Source organism: Alosa sapidissima, chromosome 2, assembly GCF_018492685.1.
Source record: "Alosa sapidissima isolate fAloSap1 chromosome 2, fAloSap1.pri, whole genome shotgun sequence".
NCBI classification, from domain to species: Eukaryota; Metazoa; Chordata; class Actinopteri; order Clupeiformes; family Clupeidae; genus Alosa; species Alosa sapidissima.
Window position 1 is genome coordinate 22815197 of NC_055958.1, and position 12055 is coordinate 22827251.

At 41.7% G+C, this 12055-nt stretch overlaps 1 protein-coding gene across 2 annotated transcripts in view; it reads left to right on the forward strand.

Moving 5' to 3' along the window:
• The first annotated feature begins 5481 nt into the window (after positions 1–5481).
• The window catches only part of LOC121701119 (anosmin-1), a 34012-nt gene continuing 27438 nt past the window's right edge, over positions 5482–12055 (forward strand). For both annotated transcript variants that reach the window (XM_042084098.1, XM_042084099.1), the window contains exons 1-2: positions 5482–5718; positions 11180–11227. In XM_042084098.1, coding sequence (XP_041940032.1) covers positions 5527–5718; positions 11180–11227 — 240 coding nt within the window. In that variant the 5' untranslated portion in view covers positions 5482–5526. The remainder of the gene's footprint in view (positions 5719–11179; positions 11228–12055) is intronic.

Below are 12055 nucleotides of genomic sequence, written 5' to 3' on the forward strand. Positions count from 1 at the left end.
AGTAAAGATTTAACATAGATAAAGGTTAAATACTTAAAGCTCTCAGAAGCTACTAAAACCATAATAATTGCAATGGTATTTGAAAATAACTGTTTACCATGTGTGCATTAGTGGTTTAAACTGTACAAGAGAATGAAAACTTCAAATTCAGTCATTTAATAATAACATATACATTTGGTGTACACTGCAAATACAAAAAAGTAATGGTCATGGTTTTCATAGTAACCTCTATTAACGTGACTGCGGTAAGAGCTCTTCCTGCCATGAAGCTAGTGTTGACCTCCTAACAAAGAACAGGTTCAATCTGCTCCCCCTCCCCCACCCCTGGAGACTGATGAGGGTCACATGGCCTTTCTAGACAGCACAGCACAGAGCAGGGAGGGAAATATCTGGTTGTGGGGGATGGGATCTGTGTGTCACACAAGTCTCTCTCTCTCTCTCACACTTTCTTTCTCTCTCTCTCTCATTTGGTGCGTGTGTCGGTGTGTGTGTGTGCTGCAACATTCATCGACGTATTGGACCTGATCCACATAGCCTTATTCATTCATTCATTCATTCATTCATTCAGACAGTAAGCACCAGTCATGACCGAAGAATGAATCATCCATTTGAAGACTGTATGTTTGAGGACAGGCTTCACGTAAACAGTAACACTATACTGCCCATCCCCCATCGCCACCCATCCCCCACAGCAACCCTCAGATGGGAGGAGACACATTAAAGGGTTTTATGATGTTGTTATGTCATGCAACCTTGTTTTGCCATACACGGAACAGTGTGCAGAACAAATGTTCACTCACTGACTTATGTGAAAGCATGATATGGCACAAAGTATATGTCTGTCCTTTATAAGGCTTTGTTTTGAATCAGTTGAGCAGATACTTCAGCTATGAATGCTTTTGGTAACAATTGTATATTTTGAGTCCTATTTAATGAAGAAAAGTATGGTCATTTAACAATGCTATGTTAAAAAGAATTAACAGTTAATAGGATTTTTCTCATAGTGCTGTGTCACTTGTAGGCAAGGGCGGGAAAGAGTGAACTGATGTCAAAGACTGAAATTAGAGGTCAATAGTTGGTGACCTTTCATGTCATGCATCTGTGTTACAGTTTATCTATATGTCAATATAGAGACATTTGTCTTACTTACTAGATTCGGTGTTGATAAAAAAATAATACTAAATGTATGTCCATGTGGCAGTGTATGTGTACGTGCTTTTTAATGGGGTATTGTCAGTGAAGATGTCAAACAAATTAGTATAGAGTTTTTTGTTTAATTCTATGAAATTATATGCCTGATGTTATCTTTATATAACTAATGCATTTGAATTAAACCAGTAGGCACCCCCCCCCCCCCCCCCCCCCCCCACACACACAGTATTACTAGTTGATCAGCGAGCTCTCTTACTCTCTTCCCACACATTTTCATGGTAATTCAAAAATGTTTGAGGATGTGAGTGTGTTATATTCAGAGCATGAATAAGATGGCTGAATCTGTCCTCTCCTTTTCTCTTTAGTGCTAGTCCAGTGACTTTATTATGAATGAGAAAACGAATGACTAAGCTGATAACACTGCTCTTCACTGAGAATACTATATTGAGTTAAATAACATAACCCAACTAAAACAGCAAATACGACCATTCCATAGTTGTCATTAAATGACAACATCTTGAAACCTTTAATAGTGTGTGTTCCCCTTGATAAGGAGAAGCCAACTGACAATCTTCTGTTGTAATAGACTTTCACAAAAATCTAACCAATTTCAGCAAAAAAGACAAAAAAAAGCATTGATGAATAGGGCCTTCACACAGAGAAATGGAATTTTCTCATTTTAAGTATTGAGTAAATTCGCCCAAGAGTGGATCTTTAATACCAATATTGACTATACATACAATATTCTGTAAGCTTCTTGGAAGAGGGAAGTCCCCTTTTGAAGCATGAGTATAGCTCAGTCAGTCTGATGCTCTGTCTGGCTGTGTTAGCGATATGGTGGCATAACAGGGCAGAGTTGGTCAATGACAAAATGAGTGTTGCATTCATGTCCCTGCTTGGCCTGGCACCTGCACCTGTACCTGATGGAGTATGCCAGAGATGACCACACAATCCTACCAAAAGGACGTCTGAGACAAAATAGGTCAGGATCAGAAGCACTTTAAACTGACAGTTTATAATTTTAGTGCTTGGGTGGATTACAAATTAGAAAGTGGTAGGACGAGTTGGGATGTTGCAAACGACAACACTGCCATCTATTGGTTACATACTATATTTACCACAATTTGAGTCAGAATGAGCTTTTATCTGGGCAAGATTGGACATCAGACAGCATTAATTGTCCATTTCTGAAATGTGTTATATGTAATGTGTCACATTTGAAAATGTACTCAGTCAGAGTTCTTCAACATCTATTTTTTTAGGTAAACAGTGTGTTCATAGACGCGTCATTCTTAAAATTCATCCGGGAAAATGGAGCTTTCACTGCACTTTCACTGAAGCACTGACATCTGACAATGCCATTACTAATCTCATTCAGCAGACCACATTACTTTTGAAATGTTTACAGACCTTTTATATGCAGCACATCTCATCCGCTAACAAAATCCATGTTAGTCTAACCTATTGATCACAGTCAGTCACGGACAAACTACTTCTGGTTTGTTTGTGATCATACAATCAGTATAAAGACCTTACATTTGAGTGCAGGATGATTCCCTTATCATCTTGAAGGGCCATACACTGATACAAATAATCTGCCATAATCTATTTACCAATATTGCAGCCAAAAACAGATTTTTTTATATTCATATAGTTCCCCCTAGTGGTAAGTAAGAAAATTAGCAGCATTATTTTGGGGATTCACGAATATGATTTTTTGATATCAGATATGGCTATATTCAAAACACAGCTTGATTTCTTGACTTCTTTATATTTTAGGTTGTATTGACAGTCTTGTACAGGTCACATCTCATGATTGATACTGATGATTGATACTGAATTGTTTTTGAGACATCATAAGTTCCATTTATGTGTGCCTTTCCGTAATGTCAGGAGACCACAGTGATTCTCTGCTGGTGCTGCCTTAAGTAGTTTATTTATTGTTTTCTGTTTCTGCCCTTATTCCCAAGAGAAAGAGCAAAGGCTGAGGGGTTCAAAAGAATTCTTAACTCCTATCATTGTTTCCTCCATAAAACCTCACAGGTGTGCCTGACAATGGCTGCACCTGCAGTTTTGGGGATCAAAGACGGATGTCACAGACACGCTTATCTAAAGAAAAACCTCTTGCCTTCTAGCAGGAAAATAACAGAGGATGAAATAAGTCTGACACATTGCAGAATATTCCTTCATCTTCAAAACATTCTCTCTTGGGGAGGAACAGAGAATATTGAAACAAAAAAATAAACTATACTTTTAGAAATGTTATTGATTATACAAAGTGGTGTATCATTGTGGCTTCCTTTCCAGCAAGCAATATAGACCACAATTGATTTCACTACTGATTCATTGTTCATGCAAAAATTAGTGTCTAGTGTATAGTGTCTATACTTTGAGAACACATTCAATAAAAGGTGATGGAGTGGAGAGATGTACATATAAATTTGTGGATGACCAGATGGATCACCCTGTAGCAGTAACATAGGTTGTCAATTAGACCTATGGAATACAGTTCTATCTGACAGATCTGATATTGTTTAAGAGTTTGTACCAAACAATCTCTAAAAGCTGCATTTTTTTTGCAGTAGGCCAGTTCTGAGCATGGGACGAGGCACAGAAATGGCATCTATCTAGCACAGTCTCTAGATATGATTTGAAGGTCAGAAATGAGGAATATAAATGAAGAGAATGGATGTTTATTTACGCATATAAACAGCAGTTGCCAATGGTAACCCGAGGTAATTAACATCCTAAATTGACTGTGTGACGTGTATAGTTGAAATGAAGTCCCCCCTCTGCCCAGATAAACACCTCTACAGCGCACAGTTTACAGGCTGAGTTCACTGTTGGCAGAAGCCATTCCCAGTCAATGAAACCATGCAGTCTAAAAGATGCGTGTCCTTCAGGCTGCAGGAGACATTAGGACCGCACACAGTCTGTGTGTTTCCTTCACCACTCACCATAAAACCCCTGCCACACATGGCTATAATAAGCCAACAAATTAAACCATTACACAATTTTTAAGGTACACAGACATCCGTGCTTAAAATATTTTAAGAGTAGCAGGGGATCTCTCCTTCTCCACAAATTCCATTGTGCTGGAAGACCACCAGGGAATTGACCTGTCAAATGCACTCAATGTACACACTTTGGCATTGTGAAAACACAGATAGAAAACTGCTGCACGTCAAACATTTGAGTGATGCAGATGCTGATCTGTTCCATGGTACACGCAAGGATGGGCGTGCTTTCACTGGCTTACAAGTAAAAGATTGCATATAGTAATCACAGCCGATGTCTTAAACAAGTGGAAGTCCTGGCAAAATGGAGTGCCCATTTTTTCTCTGCTTTCCACTATGTACCTATCCACCGTGCTTTATTAACGTAGCAGTCTCATTAGAGAGGGAAAGACTGAAATGCTTGGCACAGGCTGCAGAGCTGGCCCAGAGCAGCATGTATCCTGGCCAAATCTACTGACTATGGGAGCCTCTGTTTCAGTGCTATCCTGCATTGCTTGAAGGTAGGGACACACCTATAAATACTCATTACATTAACACAGCGCTACTGGGGTGGAGCAGAGTAAAGTGCTCTGTAAGCAGCAAGGAATGAAGTACAAAACTACTCATAAAATATCTAAGGGAACTTTCTTATTCCACACTAAATTAAATGAAGAGGACTCCTATGACTCTTTCCCCACCAAAAATCATAATAGATATTCAAAATTCTGGAAAAATTCTGTCATTTGAAAGGCTGATCCTAATACAGTAAAGCTAATGATACACAAAGCAACATTTGGATCAATGTTGCTGGGCAATGTTCCAAAGTTTTGTTGTTCTGGCCCATTGATATTGGGAAACATTTTTTTTTTCTGAGAGGGTTAATTATCAGTATGCAAATGATCATGATCACTCAATCTGAACCCATTGAACTGGTTATGTGGTTACCCAGCAATATTGCACAAAAAGTGGCTTTATGTATCATCACCTTACCACGTGCAAGCTAGAGTTGTTGACTTTTTGCACGTTCAGAGAATAGCTCTACAAGTTTGGAGCCATAATTGACAACATTTAATCTCCAGATGAGTAATGTTGGCTAAAATACTACCTAGCGTTTAATTTAATTGACTGTCCTTGGATGATTCGATAGATCATTAATAGGACAGGGAGAAGGTTTACTTACACACAAACGTTTACTAGTTTGGACCTACCTGCTTTGGGGGACTGGTCGCTTTCGTCTATCACCTTAAACTCATCCAATAGCGAGCTACACGCGCCCCTGACTCCTCCCTGGTGGGTAACTGAAGTTTCTTTAGTTTCTCCAGCGAAGTCAGAACGCATAGTAGCGCCAACTGTATGCGGATAAACATTGGGTCGCACAATGTCCAAAAGGAGTCCAGTTATGTTCTTTTCCCTTTGTTTATGGATTATAGTACTTTCGAACCCGGTGAAGGTCGGTGCGAGGAAACACGACGAGTCCTTCTTCACCACTAGCATTTACCGAGCAAGATGCGCTTCGAGATGTCTAAGTCTTCACATCACCCGCATATCGGCGTTCTTCAAGCATTTTCAGGTAGCTTTGGCACATGTGGAGTTATTCATACGTCAGTTTGAGTGATGATGTTTATTTGAAAATGTGCCGTACATCAGCTATATTAGCTGTTTTGCAAAAACAATATTGGCTTATTGCGTCTCTCTTTTGGACACCCCGTGCGCGCATTTAGACCTGCCTGTCGTTAACAGCATTAGTAGGGGATTCCTGAAGTTTTTAATGTATGTTTCTCACACATGGTGAATCATCTTCAACAAATAAGAGAAGCGTTTACAAGACGTTAGGTGTCACTGGGCTGCATTTGCTATTTTGCAAACTATTGGTGCTGATTTCAGAAATAAAATGAATGGAACACCTACCTGTTAAGCTGGCCATGGCAAAAACATCACCAATGCTAAAAAAAAAAGAAAACGAATTACTGCTTATAGGACCATACTATTTATCAGGTCCACTTGAGAGTCTACTGTGTCTTAGTTTAAAGTTCCAGATAATTTCCGTTCTCAACCGAGGAGTTGTTTAATAATGACGGTGATTACTACTCTAATTCATTTCTACTCTACTACTAAGAAACTGAGGTGAGAGAAGAGTGTTTTACTCAGAAGACGTGGTGAATATTTTACTTTTCCACTGAGGGTTCAGAGTGCATGTTGTAGCCAATTTCATTTTGGCAATATCTGTCACATTTCATATTCTTGGGATTAGACAGGGTAGGCTACTTGATCTTCCACCTTCCACCATTCATTCTTGTAGCATTTTGACAGAGTAGAAAATTATGTTCTCCCCATTGTAGTAGGTGTTCAGACCATTTCATCAGGAGAGGAATTAACTATCTCCTCCTCTGGGCTATTTGGTATGTTGTGTCAGAAGTTGTTTTTCACCCTTGACTAGACACACTGTTCTCTCCCAGAACCCCACTAAAGAGGACTGCAATAGATCTTTTCTTCTCTTACTTTTCATTCAGGGACTATCTCTTTTCTTTTATCAGTGGCATTAGCATAGCAGCCTTGTAGTTGATGTTCTAATTGTAGTAGACAGCACTCCATTTGGTGGTCACTGCACTTGTTCATTGGTGGTTTAGTAAATTCACACACTGTTTGCAAGTTTGTCAATTTTTGGCGTGGCAGCAGTATAAATTGGCAGTATAAAATAGGTATGCAAAAAGATGCATCAAGTTACCATTAAAATAACATTTATTTGAAAAGGGGAGAAGGACCATGTATTTTTTGTAAGAAGGAAAAGAATAGAGTACAGACCTGATAGCATCCACCTTAAGTAATTCTTTTCAGTCATGTAACCTGAAACAAGTCTTGGCCAGATAGATATGCAAATGTATGAACTGACCATCTAAAAAAAGAAAAGAAAAGTTCTCTGGTGAGGATATTATTTGCTTGCTTGAAGTGAGTGTTACATATTGTGCTGCTTTTGGCTTTAGGCATTTCCCCAAAGCAGGAAATGGGAAGGTGAAAAATTATGCATTTATTTCTTGATAAGAGGCTGGTTGGACGGGATTGAACAGTGCTAAGAATAGAATGCAATTGTTGATTCTCGGAGTGGACTACCGAATGGACTGTGTTCTCAGCAGGCCTTTCATGTGGAAATGGAGGTCTGGTCAGCTGCAAAAACATCCCCCCCCACCCAGCCCTGTGCCCCTGCCACCAAATGCCACCGTCACACTTCATAGAGGACACTGTGTCTCTCTGCTTTTCACTTGGTGAGGTCACCTTCTCTCAAAAGCAACATAACCTCATGTGATCAGCTCCAATGTAGTTTTTCTGGAACACACACACACGCTTCAACTCATATGGCAGGCAGCAGACTCTGATGAGGCAGCTAAGGCTGACTTCAGATTTTATTATTGAGCTTTGTGGACTCAGAAATGATTGAAATGGAGAATGTTAGCATAATCAAATTGCAATTAATCATGCATGCATTTGGTTGCCACATGGGTGTTGCTGTCAGTGGTGAATTACAGCGCACAGTTTTGTTTCTGCCCTACTTTCCAATGCAGACTAAGGATGTTTACAACGGGGAGCACAAATATGGGGAGCTCCTGTAGCCCTTGGGTGCTGTGACATTAAGGTGTTTAAAGGTGAACGTACATGTGTACATGTGTTAATGGCTTCTGTGATAATGTTCATAATGTTGCACACTCGCCAGTTGCTCTGGTGACTAAATACTGCTACAGAGGAATACTTTTTGGCGTTTGTGACAGAATAGCATTAATGGGTTAATTGAAGCATGTTCTGTTTTGTTATGTGTTTTACTTTGCCCTGACTGGGTTAAGGAGAGTTCTGTCCACATTGAAGGATATTTTCGATATTTTCCGTCCTATATGGATGATTTGTATCTTTTCCACCATGGATAGAAGTAAACTCCCACTCATAAATATTGTGGCTGACAGTGTGAAGTGAAACAGGGGTTTTGTTCCCTAATAGACTCAAAAGGCATCCCCCTTCTTTTGGATTATTAATGTGCTGGTCTACAGAACCAAAAAAACAAGGTGTGTCAATGAGGTCTTGTTTTTCCATGTGCAGCCATAAAACGGTGCATGTTAAATTCCACCCTTCATTCCCCCACATTCATGTTGAGGCCTTTGGTGTAATGTATGGCACACTGGGACCTGTGTTATTAACCAGTGGAAAGAAAAACAGTGGAAAGTAGTTTTGCTGTGTCCCCTTGTTTCATCTTTGATATTAAATAACTCCGGGTGGAATCAAACCTCAGCTACAGCTCGCCTCGTGTGTGCAGGTTTGTAGTAATCACGATGGGATGAATAGGGGCCTATGTTGCCTGGGTTCACCTCTCTGCATGGGGTTATGGACCAGGACAGTCTTGTCCAGTCTATGCACCTACTATTGCACCCATGCCTCATCTTACCAGTGCCTCACAACTTAATGGCAACTCTTAACCTTTGAGCAGCTGATTTCATATGCCCATTGATTCAACATCAATGCTTTTGAAAAAAACATGTTTTTCACCTAAAGATCACAATAGGGGGGAAATGTGTAGGTTAAGAACATGCTCACAGATGTTGAGCAGGTGGAGAGGGATGAGGTTTGTGCTCTTTGGCCTGTCCTAGGGATTGTTTTGTTTGGATTAAGGGTGTATGTAGGAAGCTTATCTTAACTGCTGTGTAATCAAGACACTCTAAACATGCTAAAGAGCTATGCGCCTAGAGAGTGGCCCTTAGCATTTCCCATGAACAGAACCTTGGAATGTAACTTTATTGTTCACAATTATGTCAATTTCAGATTGTCGCTGCAACTGAATGCAGTTTCTATGGCTTAATGAGGTGTTCTGGAGCAGTGTGTTGATAACCAGTATCGCAACACCTCTGCTGGTGTTCTGTGAGCTCGGGGTGCAAAATGTCCTTTTGTACTGATGGGAATGTACCAGAACAGGCCCATACACCACTAAGGAAACTGTGGCTATATCCCCCTGAAATATCCAAACAGGAAGGCCCCAGGTCACCTGCTAGGTCTTCTCAGCTGACAGGGACCATAAACCAAATCTGAATGCCGTGTTTACACGTCTATATCAACAAGGCTTAAACATGGACCCACTCCCAGATGCACTGTCACTCACGCAGCTTCCGCAGGTTGCCTCTTCTCTCCGATGGCAGCAGCTGCACTGACGCAATGCAAAAGCAATTGATCTGCAGACTCCACGGCGTGCATCAGCTCATCATAACATTCAAGCCGAGCAGGAATGTCTTCAGGACTTTAGGGGCTGAGGAGCTGACCTATAATTATCCCTCGTCGGCCCGTGACATGGAAGGGTCAGCCTGTAACAGCTGGGGCAACATCCCGCTGAGCCGCCGCGCTGCAGAGATGCTGTCACAGATCAAAATGAACCTCTCCATAGAGCCCTGCCACTGATGACTGATGGGTTCCGAGAGGTGTCAGAGACACTGGCCATGATGTAAGGGTTTGTCAGTGGCCATGACACGCCATATAAATTACTCTGAGTGATGGCCAGTGGGATAACCATAAGGACCATTTTTTTTTTTCATTTTAAAACATGATTTACTGTTCTCTATTTCTCTCTCTCTCTCTCTTTTTCTCTCTTTTCTCCCATGCGGTCCCCTTTCCTCTGTCTCTCTTACCATCACCAGGCTGCAGGTACCATACTGGGATCAGAGAAATCAAATCTCTGCGGCTGTAGCTCCCTCCGCAGAAAAAAAGAATTTTGAATTAGGTAAAACGGAATGAGGGCAGGTGACGCATTCCCTTTTCCCTCCCCCCAGTGGAAATACTCCTGAACGCTGTTAAGTAGGCAGCGGCTTCTCGTCTGAAATGGGATGGTATCGACTTAAAAGGATAGACTCTGTTCCAGTCTCGGCCATGGATGGCTTTGAAGCCTGTTGACCATTATCCTTGACACTGACTGCACAACACCCACCGGAGCTGGACGGCAAATTAAGTCCTTTAATGATAAGTTCGCTCCCAAGGTTTCACAGGGAATTTCCAGTGGATTACATTGTTTGAGGAGGCTTTGAACTTGACATTGAACTTAAGCAGACTTTTTGCATGGCAGGGTAGTGAAGTTTGGCTGTGTCCTTTAATGTAAGGACCAGAACACTGATTCATTGCCTGCCGTGACCTTTTATTAGCCTCACATTTGTCTCAACGACTTAGTTTTGCCAAAACACTTTATTACTAGACCCCATGTTCACCAAATGTCAAATTCTGTTATAAAATAGAAAATAAATAATGAATAAAAAATACATTAAGTAATTACTAGGCCTGTTCAGGGAACATCTAAAAATGTGTGCTCCATCATCCCCTGCAGCCAAACTATGGTGCTAAATGTTGTGTCATTGTATTTCATATCTCCACCAGAGGAGCACTGCCAGGGCTGGAAGTAACAGCTCACGTCTCCCCACTGGAACCCAGGAAATTACTGCCTGTAATTGCTCCTCCATGGTACATTTGAAAGTGAACAGGAAAAACTACATTGTTACCCAATACACTTAGGACAACATGTCTGAGTTCATGGAAACCATAACTTGGCCCTCTCGGAGAAATTAGAGAGTGGTTTAGGTGTTTGCGCTCCGCATAAGTGTGCTGACACAAGTTCCTGTTTGTATAACCTCTCAAATGTCAGGAGGTTAGCTAAAGCAGTCTGTGATGAGAGCTGGGGTCAGGGTGTCCTCTGGCATCCGTGAAACTGACCAGAGACTCGGCTGGTACACATCTTTCAGCCATCTGTGGCAGCTCTCGTGGGGTTCTGAACAGAATGTATACCGTCTTAATTAATTACCTCTGGGATTGCAGCTAATTATTGTGAGTGTATGAAAGGTAAAAGAAAAATCCATTGTTGAGGGAGGAGGGGCACTATAAATGTGTCTATGTTTGACTTCCTCTGGAGAGAAAATTTACTGTAACAAAGCATTCATTTTATACGTTTTACAACTTATTGATTCTAAATGTAATGCAACCCTAACTTATGCCCCCCCCTCCCTCTCTCTCTCTCCTTACAGAGTAATGGATCCTTGGCATGGTGTCAAAATCACAAACAGTGCTCAAAGGTAAAGTAACAGGAGGCTAAATGGGTTCTTTGGGCAATGTGACATGGTGCTATAAAATGTAATTATGTCTAGCAATTTACCACAACATGTTTTTGTTGTTGTTGTTACAGTTACAACTCGTTATATAGCATATTAATAATGGCATTATGGAGTTTCAGATATAGATACAGCAGCCCAGTGGTGGGATGTATGTAGACAGCTCAACCGCCACACTGTCAGATGAGGATAATCAGTTTGTGTGTGTTTGTGTTGTCTGATGTCCAAGCTGTCATCGCTCCGGCTCCTGCTGCTTACACAAACATCCTCTGCAGCTCGCCACAGTTTATAGACCTCATTTATGGATTCGCTGCAGATTCACATCAACATCTTTTATGGCCGACTTTTCCTCTCACTCACAATAGGTGAGTTGAGTTGCTGGAAGTTGCTGGCTGTTGTAACCGCCGTGTCGGGCCTAATAAGCGTGCCACTGGGATGCCTGGACCGGGCTCCTGCTCATTTGAATTCTTGTCATTTTGCTCCGTGGCTGGGCTCATGGCGCGCTGCTCATGGCGCGCTGCTCATGGCGCGCTGCTCTGGCGCGGCGGTGTCCCGTGGCGGAGGATGGTGTGTTGGCCGGCTGAGGGGCTGGTGTTGACATGTTCTCTCAGCTCTCCCCTGAGCTGTTGACATCCCGTTCGCAGTTTGCCCGAGCCCACTGTGGGCCGCGCATTCACGGGAGGGGAACCTGCTCAACAGGAGCGCTCTTACTGGCGTCCACATGGGACCGGGCCAAACTCAGTGCCGTGATGTTGTCTGTTTTTCTTTTCTACGCTCATGGCACCAGTCTGC